At 52.4% G+C, this 17,153-nt stretch overlaps 1 protein-coding gene across 7 annotated transcripts in view; it reads left to right on the top strand.

Moving 5' to 3' along the window:
- The first annotated feature begins 4,580 nt into the window (after positions 1-4,580).
- SLC6A2 (solute carrier family 6 member 2) overlaps positions 4,581-17,153 on the top strand; it is a 47,092-nt gene continuing 34,519 nt past the window's right edge. Inside the window, exons 1-2 of one of the 7 annotated variants that reach the window (XM_074314853.2) lie at positions 4,581-4,706; positions 5,790-6,114. In XM_074314853.2, coding sequence (XP_074170954.2) covers positions 5,841-6,114 — 274 coding nt within the window. In that variant the 5' untranslated portion in view covers positions 4,581-4,706; positions 5,790-5,840. The other 6 variants (XM_074314855.2, XM_074314856.2, XM_074314854.2 and 3 more) reach the window with 6 other exon arrangements.

Raw genomic sequence — 17,153 nt, 5'->3', positions numbered from 1 at the left:
GGGATGAACATTGCTAAGACATTTCCAAAGAAAAAGAGCTGCAGCATCTTGCCCCAAAAGATAGGAAAACTTGTTAGAAAGTGATGTTTGCTTGTTTTCCCAGGTTTATTGAGGTATAATTGACAAAATTATACACATTTGAAGTATACAATGTGATGATATAACACACATACATATCGTGATATGATTACCATAATTGAGTTAATTAACCCATCACCTCACGTAGTTGTGTGTGTGTGTGTGTGTGTGTGTGTGTGTGTCTGTGTGTGTGTGAGGGGATATGCTGAGGGAGGGGCTCACAGGGTCTTTACAGGGTCGGAAATATTTTTTTTGCGGGGGGGGGGGGGGAGAAGGGAAACAGGACTCTATTGGGGAACAGTGTGTACCTCCAGGACTTTTTCCAAGTCAAGTTGTTGTCCCTTCAATCCCAGCTGCGGAGGGCGCAGCTCAGCTCCAGGTCCAGTCGCCGTTGTTAGTTGCAAGGGGGCACAGCCCACCATCCCTTGTGGGAGTTGAGAAGTCCAATCGGCAACCTTGTGGTTGAGAGCCCACACTCCAGCCAACTGAGCCATCTGGCACTGGCCCATGTGGGAATCGAACCGGCAGCCTTCGGCGTTAGGCGCATGGAGCTCCAACCGCCTGAGTCACCGAGCCGGCCCCGGAAATATTCTTTTTCTTGCTCTGGGGAGGGTGCTCTTGTATGTTCTTATCATTAATATTATTTAAACTGTTCATACACATCTTATGTATTTCTTATGTATGGTACATTTTACACTGAATTTTAAAATTCTGTGTGTAAGTGCATATTTCTGGGAGAATCCATCTTTCATCGGATTATCTAAGGAGTGTCTGATCTTCTAAGAGAGCCCAAGGGGGCATAAAGGTTTCTGAGGTCCCATCCTGTTTCAATATTCCCTGAATGGACAGAGACCTTGTACCAGCCTGACTGCGGCCCATCCAGGTGGTCAGCCGACCACAACCCCTCTGCCCTGAGAAGGATGCAAGTGTGAGTCCCCCCGTCTCCATAACTCATGTGACCACCTTAGCGCCTCTGCCCCTGCCCCTGCCTAATCCACAGACCTACGGGACCCAGCCTTGGCTAGGGTGCATTAGCGAGTCCATAAAGGATGTATTTACTCCTTTTGTGAGAAAGAGGAGTCAAGGTCGACTCCAAGGTGTTTGTTGGGAGGAACTAGAAGGAAAAGGGCATCACCTGGATTGAGGGAGTCAGGGAGGAACAGGTGTGGGGGTGGGTCCGAAAGGGGAGGTTAAAAATTCCGTGTGGAACATCGTGAGCCCCAGATGCTGTTTAAGAGCCGTGTGGCTGGATCCAGGCAGAGAATGTACACGTGAACGTCAACGATGGACTGACGCTTTTTAAAGCCAGGGCCCGACCTTTTGGAAGCGAATTCAGATCCTATCCCTTTCTCTCTCCAATGGCTCCCATCTCATTCATAATAAAATCCAATGTCCTTTCACAGGAGATAGATGAATGAGTGAATGCATCCTTATGTGGACTTGACAACGCAAGCCCAGGCAAGCCTCGCGGCCCCATGGGATAGCAGGAAGTTCAGGTAGGAGCTCAGTAGAGGGGACTCTAAGGACTCTTCTGAGCCACGCATGAGTGGGCTGGAAGCCTTGAGGAACCCCTGGGAGCATTAGTGGGAGGTGTCCTGAAGGAGACTGATTTCAGCTTATGGGGGGGGGGGGTCTTTCATTGAGGATATTCTTATGCTGTTTGTAAATGCAGTGTAAGTTTTCACCAGTGACTAATGGCCCCGGGGCAGGTCAGCTGCAAGGATATATAGCTCTATTGCCCCCTAACCACCAAACAAACAAATAAAAACCAAAAAAGAAAGAGAGGAAGGAAACAAATATACAAGCAAACCTTCTCTCTGGCTTACTTTCCCCATCAGTGCAATGGAGGTGCAGGTTCTGAGCGTATCCTCAGCACACTTCCAGAACCCAGCCCCTTGGGTTCCAAACATCCTGCAGTCCAGCCTGTGTGTGTCTGGGTCTTGGCGTCTGCAGGGAGATGGACAGAGCTGGACTGAGAGCACCAGCCATTGTCTTGTGCCCATGGCCTGTGTCACCGAATGCCATGGTAAGTGGAAGTGACGCCTCCCCAGAGATCATGTTAGCTCTGATAATGCTCCAGCCACCTGCCCACCCACTTGCCCTCAGGCCACCTGGAGGGGCAGGACACAGGGCACAGAGAGAAGCCACATGGCCCCGTGGTTCTTGGAGCTGTAGACAGGGAATCGGACCAGAGATGGAGAGGGACGCCTTCCTCTCAGCCCAGCCCCAGCCTGCGGTCCTCACTGCTATCCCCCAGAAATCTCTGAACCCACAAGGGGGGACTCTTAGGACGTGCTGATTGGCCCTCTGATGGTGTGTCATGGGGGCGGGGGGATGCCTTCCTCCATGCCTGTAGCAAACAGTTCCAGTGCCCTGCCCACACCCCTCATTATTCACTGTTCCTGCCAACACAGACCCGACCCATTAGCTTCCTACTGCCAGCACCTGGGGCTCTGCTGGAAGCCTTTTTCTGGTGACAGAAGTGTCCACACACCAGGCAGGCTGGAAATGTCAGCAGGTTAGCACCCTAGGAGTAGCCCTAATGGATAAATGCTCCAGCTTCCTGGCCCGGGAGTGGAATGTCCGAGGCATTGTCAAGGCAGTCACCCAGGGGTCCCCAGCGGGACTGAACACCAGCTGCCCACAGCTGGAACTGCCCCTTCATGTTCCCTCTATTGGTTTCTTTCCCTTTCCTGCCTCCCCTCCCCACTACTCCACCAGTGTCTCCAGGGGTTGGTGGCCTCCTAACTAAACTACTTGAATTCAATTCTTTCTTTCAGGTTCTGCCTCTGGAGGAATCAAACATAAACCACCCCAACCAATGACACCAAACGCAACCCATGATGGCGATCTCTACTGGTGCTATCTTGTACACATCTCTAGAGCACAGGCTGTGGAACAGGATACATCCTTGCCCTGGGCGGGAAGTCACACGGATAACTCCTGGACAAATGCACAAAGCAGTAGAAAGGAAGAGTTTACTCTGTCGTGAGATATAATTATTAGGGAAGGCTTCGCAATGCAGTTGACATTGGAAGTTTTGAAGGGTGAGTAGGAGTTCTCTAGGTTGACAAGAGAAAGATGAAAACAGCATATTTAGAAACCCAGAGGTATAAAAAGGATCAGTGTCCAGGGAACTACTGCTGGTTGAGTATCTCCCATGTTGCTAAAAAATAAAACAAATTTTGGAGGCAGTAAAGGGTTTGTAGGAAGAACGAGGAGAGAATTAGAATAGGAAGAGACGTGGCTAATTAGACAGGCAAGATCATGTCTGTACTGCTGAAGGTGTTTAGATATTATCTTGGAAAGATTGGAGGACTTTAAGAAATTGTGGGTTATCTTCTGATTGCAAAAGTATCAAAAGCTCATTGTAGAAAAGTTGGCAAATAAAAAGAATTATAAAGAAGAAAATAACATGAAACCTCAAATCCAGGGTTAATTAAATCGTGTTGACGTGTTGCTGTCTCTCAGAGGAGTTTTAGACAGAAGCGTGAGGTGATCAGACTTGAGTTTTAGAAGGAGTTCTGGCAGCTGGTGAATATCATATGACTGGAAACATACTGGCCATGGGGTGACCAGCTAGGAGGCTGTGGCAGTGAAAGGTGATGGGGTCTTCCATGGGGACGCTGAGGCCTCCCAGGGGCTGGGAACTTCAGGACCAGTTGGATGGAGATGGCATAGAGGAAGGGGAAGGGGATGTGATTACTAGAGAGATTCCCAGTGTTTCCATCCATAAACTGGTGAAACTCAATTTTTTCTGGGAACCAGGAGACCTGGGTTCCCATCTCAATTTTGTTACTTCCAACTTGTGGGACCGCAGACAGATCCCTGGAATCCTCAGAGACACAGTTTCCTGACCTGAAAAAATGGAAAGATGATTCCATTCCTGCTTTCCTCACAGGCTTGTCAAAATAGTCCATGGGTCAAAGGAGATTAACATCCTTGACAGATGGGAACCTGTGGTTCCAGGCTCTCCTTTGCTCATTCCTTTCCCTGACCTTCTTCCTCCCATCATCAGCTCCCAGAAGGCCAGGACAGACCCCCACCCCCTCGTTTTCCCTTCCTCTCCTCTCTGCAGCCTTCACAGAGGACATTTGCCATCCTCGACCCTCTGGTGAAAATGCTCTAAACACCCCCCTGTACCCCATTAATTCATTCACTTTGAATGACTCTGTGGGGATCCCACATATCACTTTCTCACACCCGAGATAATGCATTTATTGGTTATGTTTCTTGCTTTCCCCTCTCCCCCTGACAGCACGTAAGCTCCATCACGTCAGGGATTTCTGAGCAAACTGTCCACTCGTGCATCCCCAGTGCCTAGAACAGTGCCTGGCACAGGGCAAGCAGACGTAGGAAAAAGGAGTGAAGGGTGAATGAATGATAGTTCTGAGTCTCACAGAACAGGGGTCCCAACCGCCAATATCTTACTAGCCTGCCCATAACAAACAGATGTGTGAGTAAGGGCTGGGCTGTGACTTTTCAGTGGACACCAGCCAAACAAAACCCACCCAATGCCCTGCCAGCATCAGTTTGGCGTCCTTGGCACTGAGTAGAACGTTCCCATTTTGTTGGTGGAGAAACTCTAGCAGGGTAGTTTAAGAGGCCTGACGCGGAAGGCAGAGCAGGTACTGGAACCGGATCATTTGCTATCCCTAGTCTTTTCCCGGCCCCCTCTCAGACGCGACTCAACCCTTAGTTCTGGAGTTGCGCTCTCTTCGCGTAGCTGGGGGTCAGAGTTTGGTGCCTCAAGAGCTGTGTCTGGTGCCTCCGTGCTTGCTGGAAAGGGAATGCGCGCCTGAGTCCAGTGAGTCGCCGGGACCCGGGCTCCCGCCACACCCGGAGCCCGAGCCGCGCCCCCACCCCTACCCATCCTCGGCCGCACTGTCACTCTCCATTAGTGCTAACGGGCTCCAGACGGAGCGGGCCCGGCGCTGGGTTAATGCAATCGGCGCGTTACCTGGGGCGCAGGCTACATTACCAGCCCGGCTCCCGCTCGGCGCAGCCAGAACCAGACAGCCCGCACCCCGCCGGCCGCCCCACGCCTCCAGCGCTCTTTGGGCCGCGCCCGAGCGCCACGCGGCGGAGCCCAGCTCCAGCCGGCGCCCCCATAGCTTGGCAAGGCGAGGCGGGTCCCCGGCGGGCAGGGCGCACAGCACCAGAGATCCCACCGCTGCCGGACAGGTGAGTGCGCCCTGCGCGCGGGACCCAGCTAGATGGGCCGAGGAGGCCCAGGCTGAGGCATGCAGAGCTAGAGTGACAGCGATTTTGAAGTGCAGAGGTGTACATGTCCGGGGAGGCTCCTGGGGCTGTTGGAGGTGGCGCAGACCCAAGCTGGGGGGAGAGGGCAGACAGCTGCACTGGTTGGCCCAAGTCACCGCCCTGGGAAACCTCTGACTCGGCGTGTCCAAACCCGGCCGTTTGAGATCGTTTGGGACCCAGAGGGAGCTGCCGAATGAGGGAAGCGCTACCAGGTCCCAAGCCGGACCTACAGGGAGGGCAGGGGCGGTCTCTGCTTCGAAGTGCCGTCTCAGTGCCGGCGCGCCACTACCTGTTTCCAAATCGTCCAACAGACGCGCGCCTTTTGCTGGGAATCCTGCGTCGGTTCAGCGCGCGCTGACCGAGGTATCCCTGGTGCTCCCGGGAAGTCTCGGAAGGCGCAGCAGGGCGGAATGGCTCAGTGACTATATCTTTTCCTTTTATCCAAGCAGAGCCTCGGCGTGCTCCCAGTGCCGCTGACATCCCTCCCACCAGCCGCACCCATGCTTCTGGCGCGGATGAACCCGCAGGTGCAGCCGGAGAACAGCGGGACGGACCCGGAGTCCGAGCAGCCCCTGCAGGCGCGCAAAACTGCGGAGCTGTTGGTGGTGAAAGAGCGCAACGGCGTCCAGTGCCTCCTGGCGTCCCGAGGCAGCGAAGAGCCACCCCGGGAGACCTGGGGCAAGAAGATAGACTTCTTGCTGTCGGTGGTGGGCTTCGCGGTGGACCTGGCCAACGTGTGGCGCTTCCCCTACCTCTGCTACAAGAACGGCGGCGGTGAGCCTCCTGAGGGGCGGGTGGGGGCTTGGTCTGGGGAGGTTACCTGTCCCCAGCGGTGGCAGGAAGAGGAGCTGGGATACACACGGGGCCAGTCTGGGGCTCGGGAAGGGACTGGACAGGGCTCACGGAAAAGGCACTGGAGTCCCTGTGGAAGAGGGAGGTCGAGGCAGGAGCTAGAACAGTGATGGGCGCATGGGTGGAAGGACAGAATCTGAGGCACCAGGTTGGGTGAGGACCCCTCACCTTTGATGATCCACAGGAAGGGAAGTGGAGATTTGGAGAGGTCTGGAGGGGGCGCCCAAAGTGCACAGGTACACGGTGTCCCTAAATCCAGCACTCTGAGTTTGTAGAGGACTTGGGTTCCTTGGAGGCACTTGGAAAGCCCTGTGCTCTTGGGGGCATAGACTCTGGAACAGAGACACACAAAGGGAAGCTGGTGTCAGACAACTCCACTCACAGGTGACTCTGTTTTGCTGGAGGAGCCAGAGCGCACTGCCGAGGTGGGATTGGTTCAGTAGGTCCCAGAGCTGGCCTGGTCTGGAAGAAGGAGGCCTGGGTGATTGGGACAGAGCCTCCACCTCCTGGGGTCCTGGCCACAGGGCAGGGTGGAGTGGATCGGGGGCCTGGAAAAGACGCCAGTCTGCAGCCAGACTCTCTCCCTCTCTCCCTGCTGGGTGACAGATTGTCCACCCGCCCTGGGGTGAGAGCCTAGAGATCAACTACAGCCCAACCAGGCGGCAGAGTCCTGGGGGAAGCCGTGCTGGGACAGGATATTTGGGTCTTAAGGCCCTAGCTCCTTTCTGAGGGCCTCTGCTCCTGGGTACCCAGACCACATAGTCCTGCCCATTTTGCTGGGATCAGCTCAGGGGCGCCCTGCAGGCAGCCCGGGAAAACAGACCTAGAAGAAGTTGCTGAAGGAGGCCCAGCTCTGGAATGCTCTATCCACTGGACCGTCCTGCCTGGCAGGGCCTCTGGCTCAGGACTCCAAGGGGTCAGAGGGAGGAAGAGCCAGGGTTTGGAGCTGGGGGAAGGGAAAGTTCATGCGCTTGTCCCATACGGTCTGGGACCCAGCTGCTTGCCTCAGTGTGTGCTCTAGACACATGCTCCTGTCTTTGGGTGAGAAGTGGGAATGTGATCCAGAGGTGAAACTTGTCCGCATTTGGCTAATGTTGCTTCTCAAGGGCTTCTGGTCACGTTTAAGCATTCTGGCCCTTTACACCCAAGGAGGGAAGAAATGGCAGATTCTGTGTTACTTTTGCAGGCAGGGAGATAATGAATGAAAGACAGACTGGACACACCATCTCATCTGTCCTCAGTGACCAGCCGAGACTGCTTGTCCCTAGACAACGGAAAGCTCCGCCATTAATGAGCAATATTTATCGGTTCCTCTCGGTGTGAGGCCCGATGCTAGTCTCTGCAGGGGTCACTAGATGGACGACCCACCCCATCTGCCTGCCAGGAGCTTTAGTCACCTAAGAGCTTCATTCTCATACTGTTACACGTCATTTGCACTGTTATAAGTGCTTTTTGAAACTAAAAGCACCCCAGATGGCCAAACAGACACATCGGCTAGGTGGAACTTTCACTGGGACCATGTGCTCGCTTGGCCATCGCCACCATCACAGGTACAGAGTGCCTGCTCTAGGCAGGGTCACATACCAGATGCCTAGGGCACACAACAGAGCAAATTGGTCACAGGTTCCAATTTTTAAGCGAAATTGGCTGGAAGCACTGTCTCCTGGGCTTGCTAGCCCTCACAAAGCTTGTCCCCAGTTGTTGGGTCCTGTGTCTCTTCATGGGTCTGTCTCCCAAGCAGGCTGGCGCACTTTCTTCCCTGTATTCCTAATGCTCAAGAGGAAGCCTAGGTCCTAGGAAGATGGTAGAAGATGACCCCCAAATTGAACAGTGACCCACACTTGAAATGGCTCAAACCCTCAAAGATCTAATGCCGCTCCGGAAACTGGGAGAACCCCTGGTGGTAACTAACAAAGTGAGGACCTGGCAGCCCGGAGACCAGGAGCCTCAGCTTTCAATTCCTGGAGACCAGGGTTCCAATTTCTAGCTGTGTGACTTTGGGCGACTCACCAAGCCTCAGTTTCTTCATCTGTCAAATGGAAATAATGGTGTTTAACTTAGAGGCTTGTCACAAGGACTAAATGCAACTGTGCTGTGGAGAGCCTGGCATGGAGGGTGGCCTAGGAAAGGAAGCCGCTGCTGCTTCTCCACCTCATTATAATGACGTGTGAAATGGATGGGGGAGGTGACAAGCCCTCTAAAGGCCTGCTGAGGGGCTGCTTAGGAAAGATGTGGAGAAGTGGGCTGTGATTGGAGCTCAGCTCCTAGGGACCGGAGGAGTAGAGACAAGTCTCGGGAAGAAAGGCGGTATTCTATTTATGCGAGACTACACGTGGAATTATCTCAGAGACCAGGAGTGCAGGCTGAAGGAAAAGGGAGAGGCAAGTTAGGGCCGAGCCGCGGAGACCTTGAATGCCAGGCTAAGGGGTGGGGAAGAGTTCCCAGTGAATTTCCACTTCTGGCCAGGATGTCCATGGTTGGCACCACGGAGCAGTGCAGCCCCACCTCAGTCTGGGGCAGCTTCTTTCCTAACTTGCTCCAAATCCTTGTGGGGGGTGCTCAGCGAGGCCCTTCTGGGCGTTATCTCTGCTAGACCTTCAGGCTACTCTGTGGGCCAGTTCTCATCCAGTAATTGTGAAGTCAGCCCCAGAGAAGGGCAAGCAGGCTGGCAGGTAGCGATTGTGGAAGGAGTCAAAAGACACGAATTCGAGCCCCAGCTCTGTCACCCTGGGCAGGCACAGCCCCTCTCTGAGCCCAAGTTCCTCTCTACAGCTAGAGGTGAGCTGAGATGACCCCCACGATCCACCCCTCTCCTGGCCCAACACTGTACCCAAGCCAGGACTCACTGCCCTGTTATTTTATTGCCTTGCCGGTAAGCTCTCTTGGTACAAGTATTAACATGGTAACCTCCAAGTCCAGTTCAGATTGTTCCAGACTGGGGAATGTTTTGAAATTATAAAGATGCTAATCGTTTAGGCCCCTGCCTAATATCTTCTGAATGAATTACTGGGAAGGATCAGCCTGTCTGAACACCTTCCCGTGGGCCAGCTGCTGGGATGCATGGGTGCTGCAGGCTTCCGGTGGGGAAAGTCACTCAGAGAAATTCCAGGGCTTCGTTCGAACCCTCTCAAACAGGGAGGCAGCACCAGGCAGTGGGGCTGTGTCCAGGGTTCTAGATTCTCTCTCTGCACCTGTGGTCTTGGGCATGGCCTGTGCTGGTCCCCAGGGAGGAGTGGATCCCTGTGTCTTCCTCCCTGCGAGGAAAGAGGCCACCGTGATTTATCCTTTGCAAATGGCTGCTTCTGTTTGAGACGCGAGCTGCTGACCTCTATCTCTGAGCTGTCAGAGACAAGGCCTTTCGATTCAGACAGAACTGGGTTTAAATATGGGCTTGGCCTTTCTGGGAATTGTGGCCTTGGACCAGTCACTTATCCTCTCTGGGCCTCAGTTACCTTGTGCAGAAAAGGAGAATAACTGTACCTTCCTTCAGGGTGACATGACAGTACAGAGAATACATGCAAAGGGCTCAAAACAGTGTCACAGAGTAGAAGCTCAGTAAATGGAGTTGTTACAGTTATTTTGATTGTTTGATGATTTTTTTAACCATGGGCTAGACCAGGGGTGTCCAAACTGCGAAATCCATTGTTAATTAGCCCGCAGCAAATTCCAAAAATATATTTAGTTTACTTAAATAAACCAGGTGAGGCAATACGTACTTCGCCTCGAGTGAGTGGCCCGGCTGTTTGTGTATTTTACTGCATATGGCCCTTGGTGAAAAACGTTGAAAAAAGTTTGGACACCCCTGGGCTAGACCTATGAGTAAGGCAGGGTGCTGATTTTGTTTTTTGTTTTTGTTTTTTGGAGGCACAGAACCGATTCTAAGAGGGAATTGGTAAAGGCAAATAAGGCCAGAAGTAGTCACACCTGGGTCTGGGGAATCAAGAATCAAGAGGCGGGTGTCGCTCTATATTCTGATGGCCTAAGCTTGTCTCACTGTAGTTTCCTCACCTGCAGAATGGGAGTTAACATCCCCCCATTTTCATGGGGTCCCATGTGGTTCTGGGTCCCAAATGGGGTTTTCCTCCTTCCCCAAGTAAGCTCAGGGTCTCAGGTACCCATAGCCCTTTAGGAACCCTCTTGGCCAAAATAGCTGGGTTTGTTGAGACCAGGTAGGCGGTAGTGGCTGGCATGGAGGGCAGGCATTTGCAGACTCAGTGTCCTCACATCTGACCGGGCTGTAAGGGGGCTGTCTACACCCCAGGCTTGCCAGGCCAAGTTCCGTTCAGATGCACGTGAGCCAGCCAGCTGGAGGGGCCTTTCAGCGGAAAAGTTTGCAGGAATGAGGAGCTCATCAGGGGCTGGAGCTGAGACCTGGATCTGAGGTCACGAGCATGATTTGGCCCATTGCTCTGAGCTGGCCGAAAGATCTAGAGGGGCTGTTTCCAGCAAGATGGGATTTCATGGGGATAAATGTTACATCCTGCCCTGTGGTCCCAAACCCAATTGCCTAAGTAAGTATTAGGTCACAGCATGAGTGGAGAAAGGCCCCGGGGAGTTCATTAGCTTCGTCCTCTGTGTGACTCACTGCTGAGATCCATTTATTTCACCAAAAAATATGTCCTAAATGCCCATCGTATGTCAGGAATACCAAGATGAGCTAAAGGCAATCCCTGCCTTTAGGAAGCTCATAGTCTATTGTAGGTATCCTAAAAGTTAATGTCAGTTTAGATTCTATTATTGGAGATATTACATCTCAAATGAGGGAGGTGAGGTCCTGCTCTGCTCTTTGTGGGTTATATTTCCCTCTATAATGTAGTTCTGAGCATCCCAAAGGCCCTCTGATTTGTTCCTTTAAAAAAGACCAGGATGGAGGGGGTGGGAAACCAGAACATTCAAGCAGCTATATGGAAAGCCCCAGCTTCATTAATAAAAATCTGGTGCAGACTTTGCAAAGTCACAGCACAGGGAGAATTGTATCCAGTACTAATTTGCCTGAGTTCCACCCCCATTGCCCTCCTTAGAGGAGGGGGTTAATCTATCAGGGGAGTGGGTATGTTCTCTCGCTGGGGCTTTTCCCAGGGCTCACAGCTAAGGCCCAGCAGTCAAGTGGAAGGATCCAAAGTTAAAGTGAGGGAGTGACCCCTTGTGGGGCCAAAAAAGCCAGCTGTCATCATTTTGTGTGGCGTTTCCTCTTGGAACAGCAGGAACTCACACAGAGGCTTGTAAAGATGCTTCTGGCTTGTCCCAGCAAAGTGCCGGGGAAGGGATGCAGGGGTGTAAGGGCCTCACTCGCACTGAGGTGACAGGGACCCTCAGGCCAATGGGCAGGGCCCACTGTGGCTGTTGAGGGCCCCAAGGAGAAGATCAGTCTTGGGAAGGAGACATGAGTTGGTACATGGCTCTGGGTTGACAAACTTGAATGATCTGGGCTTGGTTTATTGTAGGAGTATTTCCCTACCGAAATGGGCACAGGAAGCCAGCCATTTAACTGGCAAAGACTCAGAGGGGGACCCTGTACCTGACACCGAAGGCACAAAGAACTGCTTTGGAAAAGACCGATTTCTCTCCTTCTCCATGGCACTGAGGACAGAATGGGGGCATAGGTCAAGCAAGGGATATAGGGAAGGAAGCAAGGGATGTAGGGAAGGACGCAATGCTGGCCAGATGGAGAGGATGGGCTGCCAGGTCAGCAAAGCCTCAGCTGATCAGGGACCTCCAGACTCGTCCTGAGTTGGGGCGAGGGGGCTGGGACTCTATATCCCCGGTTGATGGGTCGCTGGATGCCAGCTGCCCTGGGAAGGGAATGTGGCTATGAGTAAAGTCGCTCTCCTCAGCTGAGGCAATTCCCAAACACTGACAGCTGAGGCCTGACCCGTCTCCACTGCGGGGGACAGGTCCTCATTACTGAGGGGATGTGGGCAGCACTGCAGGAGCCCGTTTTGGTCATGGGGCTGGAGGTGGCTTGGGGGAATCTTGGCCCTACACTTGCTCGTGGTCAGCAGTATGTTTGGATATAAGTCTCCCTTGGGACAGTAACATGGGGAGCCCAAGGGACTGCCTCAGAGTCCTCTGTGCTTGCCAGCCTCCAGCAGGCATTTGTGGATGTGCCCTGCGAAGGCCTAGGCCACCCTCAGCCAGCTGACAATCCTTGGCTTGTGATTTCCAGTTTCCAGAAGTGCATCCCATCTGCTCTTGTGCGTGACGGCAGGACATGGTTCCCATTTATAAAGCACCTACTAAGTGCCAGGTACTCTGTTATCTCTAAGTATCACAGCAAACCAGTGACGCAGGTGTTCCTATCCCCACTTACAAAAAGGGAACTAAGGCTCAAAGAAGTTCCATTTACTCAAGGTCACATAGCCGTAAGTAGCAGGACGGGGGAACCAGAATTGTCTCCAGATCCAGGCAAGGGGTAAGAGGGAAATTGTTTATATTTACATGTTCCATTCTTCTGACACCAAACGCCTGGGGGTTTCTCCCACACTGACCCATTTTCCAACTCTCGGGACATCAGCTGGGTGTCTTACAATTCTCTATCTACCTGGAGTTGGTACAGACCCCACAGGTTAAGGGCTCAGTCCCACAAGACTGTCCCCACTTCAGACGCCAGTCGCAAGTCCCAAGTTGTCACCCGTGCTCCTGAGCAACCCCTAAAAATGAGAAGTTCATAGAATTCCCTCTTTAGATTTAATAATTTGCTATAATAGCTCATAGAACTCAGGGAAACACTTACTGCGTTTACTTGTTTATTATAAAGGACATGATAAAGGATACAGGTGAACAGACAGATGAAGAGACACATAAGGTGAGGTCTGGAAGGAACTTCTGTCCCCATGGAGTGGGGTGGTGTCACCCTTCTGGTGGATGCGTTCACCAACCTGAAAGTTCTCCAAACTCCATAGTTCAGGGGTTTTTAAGACGGTGTCATCACATAGGCCTGGCCAGTGTTAACTCAGCCTCCAGCCCCTCCCCTCTCCCTGGAGGATAAGAGGTGGGACTGAAAGTTCCGAACTTCTCAACACCGCTTGGTCTTTCGGGTGCCTGCCTCCATACAGGCACCAACCAAGAGTCACTGCACTAGAACAAAAGGCACTCCTACCGTGTTTCCCCGAAAATAAGACCTAGCCGGACCATCAGCTGTAATGCCTCTTTTGGAGCAAAAATTAATCTAAGACCCGGTGTTATATTATATTATATTATATGCAGTTTATATTATATTAAAAGAAGACCCAGTCCTATATTATGTTGTATAAGACCCGGTCTTATATTATAGTAAAATAAGACTGGGTTTTATATTAATTTTTGCTCCAAATGACACTTTATAGCTGATAGTCCGGCTAGGTCTTATTTTCGGGGAAACACAGTATCACCCAGAAAATTCCAAGGGATTGAGGACCTCAGTGTCAGACACTCGTGTCATCCCCATCCCTCGGGAAATGACAAGGATTTAGGATTTCTATGTCAGGAACCCCGAGCAGAGACCATATGTGTTATGTCACAGAGGGTGTGCTCTGGACCCTGTGCATTAGAGAGCCCTGCTCTGCCCTCCTCCCCTTCTCACCGGGGTCAGGACCAGAGGGCTTCGCTTCCCCCACCACGTTGTCAGGTAACTGGACTTGGGAATTCCCTGCTCAAGTCTCCCCGGCCCCCCCTGGGGCTGCGTGAGCATCACCCTCAGTTCCTTCTTCTGTAACATGGACTGTGCTATAAGCTGGCGCAGCCTCGGGCCCAAAGGGGAGACCAGGGGCCCATTATCTGCAGAGGCTGTGAACAGAGCTTTGATCTACGGGCACAAGAGGCCACACGTATGTGGAAGAGGCCTCGCACATGTCTGGATGGAGCTGAGATGGGGAAGAAGGGGGTGCGGGGCAAACGGGGCTCCCCCGTGCCTTCACGTTCCAGCACAGAGCACCAAGAGCTGAGGGTTCCAAACTTGAACTTGACACTGGAACCATTACAAAGGCCTAGTTATCAAGGTAAGAAGATAGAACATGTTTGAGTTAGCAGCTGCAGCCTGATTTGTCATCTTTAAATGTGTAGACATGTGTGGTGTGCCTTTGCCCCCGGCCCCGCTCGTGTCTGGGTCGGCCTGCTGGGAGCGGCACTGTCTCCTGTTGGAATCTCCTCCTCTCCTGCTGAGGTTTACTGTACGCTTCGGATGTTTGGGGAGGAGGGACAAATCCAGCTAGCCTAGGCACTGACCAAGGTTTTCTTGGGACTCTGGTAAAAGCTACGGCAGTGACAACCCATAAGCTGAGCTGTGGGTACCAAGGGAACAGTTCTCTGTGGGATTTTGCCTATTAGTATATCAGGGTGTGGCCAGAATTCAGTTTGTGGAATCCTGCCGTCAACAGTCTGGGAAGTTGGTCCAGCAAGGTCTCAGGAGACCCTCCTCTCCTCCCTGCAGCCTCTCCCTGGTCACACCGCCGCCTCCTCCCCTCAAGTCCCCACCAGGCCTGAGCCATTCCCTCCCCTGTCCTGGGGTCCTCCTCCCCCGCCCAGGCTCTGCTCCAGCACACCCCACTCAGAACTTGGCAAGCACTGGGCTTCCCTTCCTGAGGATATGGCTTGTGCACTGAGGATTCCAGAACCCCTCTGCAATAGTGGGGTTCCTCTCTAATGGTGGGGTGTCAGGCACTGTGTTTTGGGCTAGAGGTGATGGACAGATGCTTTCCTTGCTAAAGTCATCCAAAGGCCACTGGTCAGAGTCCCTTTCACAGTTGGCAGTGGCTTTACTCGTGTGTTTGTGTGAGTGTGTCAGTGTGCAGAAGTGTACGGGTATCTTTGCATGAATGTGTGCAGTGTGCACCTGGGGACATGTCTCTGTGTTGGAGATACCCAGGAGCTGAGACAGACCCTCGGGAGTGTGCTCTGCCTGTGTTGCTTTAGGTCTGCCCCTGTCACCCAGCACCTGCACAGCCAGAACATTCCAGAGCCAGGATTCTGGGCTTGTGGCCCCTGAGCAGAAGCTCTCCACACTCAGGCCCCATGGGAGGCTGGCTGCCGCTGGCGCCACCACACATGGGGACATAGCAGGGCTGTGGGCCTATGATAGTTACAGGCCCGCCAGGGCAGTAGGAAGTATGCAAGCCAGCCTCGGTTTCCCAGAAGCTGCTTCAGGATTGTTTCCAAGGGAGGCGTCCTCAGCTGACCCCTTTCTTTTTTTATTGAATGAAAAAAATTGTTTTTCAGTTACCGTTAACATTCAATATTATATTAGTTTCAGGTGTACAGCATAGTGGTTAGACATTTATATAATTGTTAGCCATTTACTGAAACTGCTTTCTGACTCCTCAGCTCTGCCCTGGCTTCCTCCAGCTCTTTCCGCAAGGGGGCTTGGGCTAGTCGTCTTGTAGAAGGCACTGGCCACAGGGCAGCTTTCTGGTTTTCATTCATATTTAGCTGTTTCATCATTCTGGCATGTTCTCGGTCTGTTTCCACCTGAAGCCTTGGCTGGCCCACATCACACGCTCTCACAGAGAAGGGCCCAGGGCTTGTGCAGACCCGTCACCTCCCTCCTCCCTTCTTTTGGCTGGGACTCCCAGCCAGCACAAGAGAAGACAGATTCCAAATGGGGCGATTCACCAACCTGTTGGCGGTGCCACCCAGAGTTTTAGGGTTGAGAAGACGGGCCAACGTGAGATGCCGGGTTAATTGACTGATGTTGCTCTTTCCCTTCCTTGTAGAAAAGAACATTGAATCACCAGTGGCAAACCATTGCCAAGACCTGAGCCATGACTCCTGGCTTTGTCCTTCCCCATTGTCCCTTGGGCCACCGATGTCCGTCTTCAGGCCTATTAAACAGTTTCATATGTCTAGTTCCCCTACTTTCTGGCTCCAGGCTCCCAAGGGGAGAAACAGGTGGTCACAAGGCAGAGCTCAGACAGACCCAGGTTTGAAGCCAAGCTGCATCCTTACTAGTTTGGACAAACAACTTGACCTTTGTTAGCCTCGGATTTCCTCATCTGTTAAATGGGATTAGTGGTAATCATCTCTCTGGAATGGTTTTAGATGAATATTTATGTAAAAACTTAGTGTGTGGCTTGACATATAACAGCTGCTCAATAGATGGTCCTTGTTACTTTCATCAACCCACCATCAGTACCACCATTGCTGTCAGCAGTGTGGGAAGACATGGGATCAGGCGCCAGACCAGCCCTGTCTGTGTGGGGGAGGGACAAAGGCGGAGACTGAAAGCAAAAAACGAAGGAGGGCAGAGAGAGGTTGGCTTGTGGCTGTTTCAAAGAGGTTCAGCCTGAATCAGGGGCTGGAACACTGGACCAGCCTTTTACCAACAGCCTGGGTGGCTTAGCTGCCACCAGATCCGCAGTTTCAGAACACCCTTCCCCAGACTCTGTCCTTTAGCTAGGCTGGAATGTTCTGGAATCTGCAGAATATATTGAGAATGGCTCTGAAGCTCTAATCCCAGAACGCTCACTTACCCTCTGGGTGAGCTTGGTCAAGTCACTTAATTTCTCCAAGCCTCAGTTTCCTCCTCTAAAAAATGGGTATAGCAGTTGCTACCTCAGACAATTTCTGGGAACGGTCAATGGGATCACAGATGTCCAGTGCCCAGTGCTCTGCTTGATACATAGGAGGTCCTCACCTCCCAATAGTTCCTTCCCTACTGCCCACCATGCTGCATCTCCTCCTGCTACAGAAGGGACTGGATTTCAGACCACTGGGGCCGACTCTTCCTGCTTTGTCCATAAGAGTCTTGGGCTTCCTGGGAAGAAAGTGAAGAACGGATAGTCTGAGGAGCTGGGCAAGTCTGGCCCTGGGTGTCGTATGACGGCCACAGTTCTCTGCCAGCTTGGAGTCTGAGTTCTCACATTTGTAAAACGGAGGTATTAATAATCTTTGCATTTTAGGTTTTTTGTGAAGATTGAATGAGACATTGCATGGAAACTGCCTGGAACACAGTATGGGGTGTTATATTTCTAACGTTACTATCCTTAAAT

This window comes from Rhinolophus sinicus, chromosome 8, assembly GCF_057876585.1.
Source record: "Rhinolophus sinicus isolate RSI-liver-muscle chromosome 8, RSI-T2T, whole genome shotgun sequence".
NCBI lineage: Eukaryota > Metazoa > Chordata > Mammalia > Chiroptera > Rhinolophidae > Rhinolophus > Rhinolophus sinicus.
This window is presented reverse-complemented; position numbering and strand designations above follow the sequence as displayed.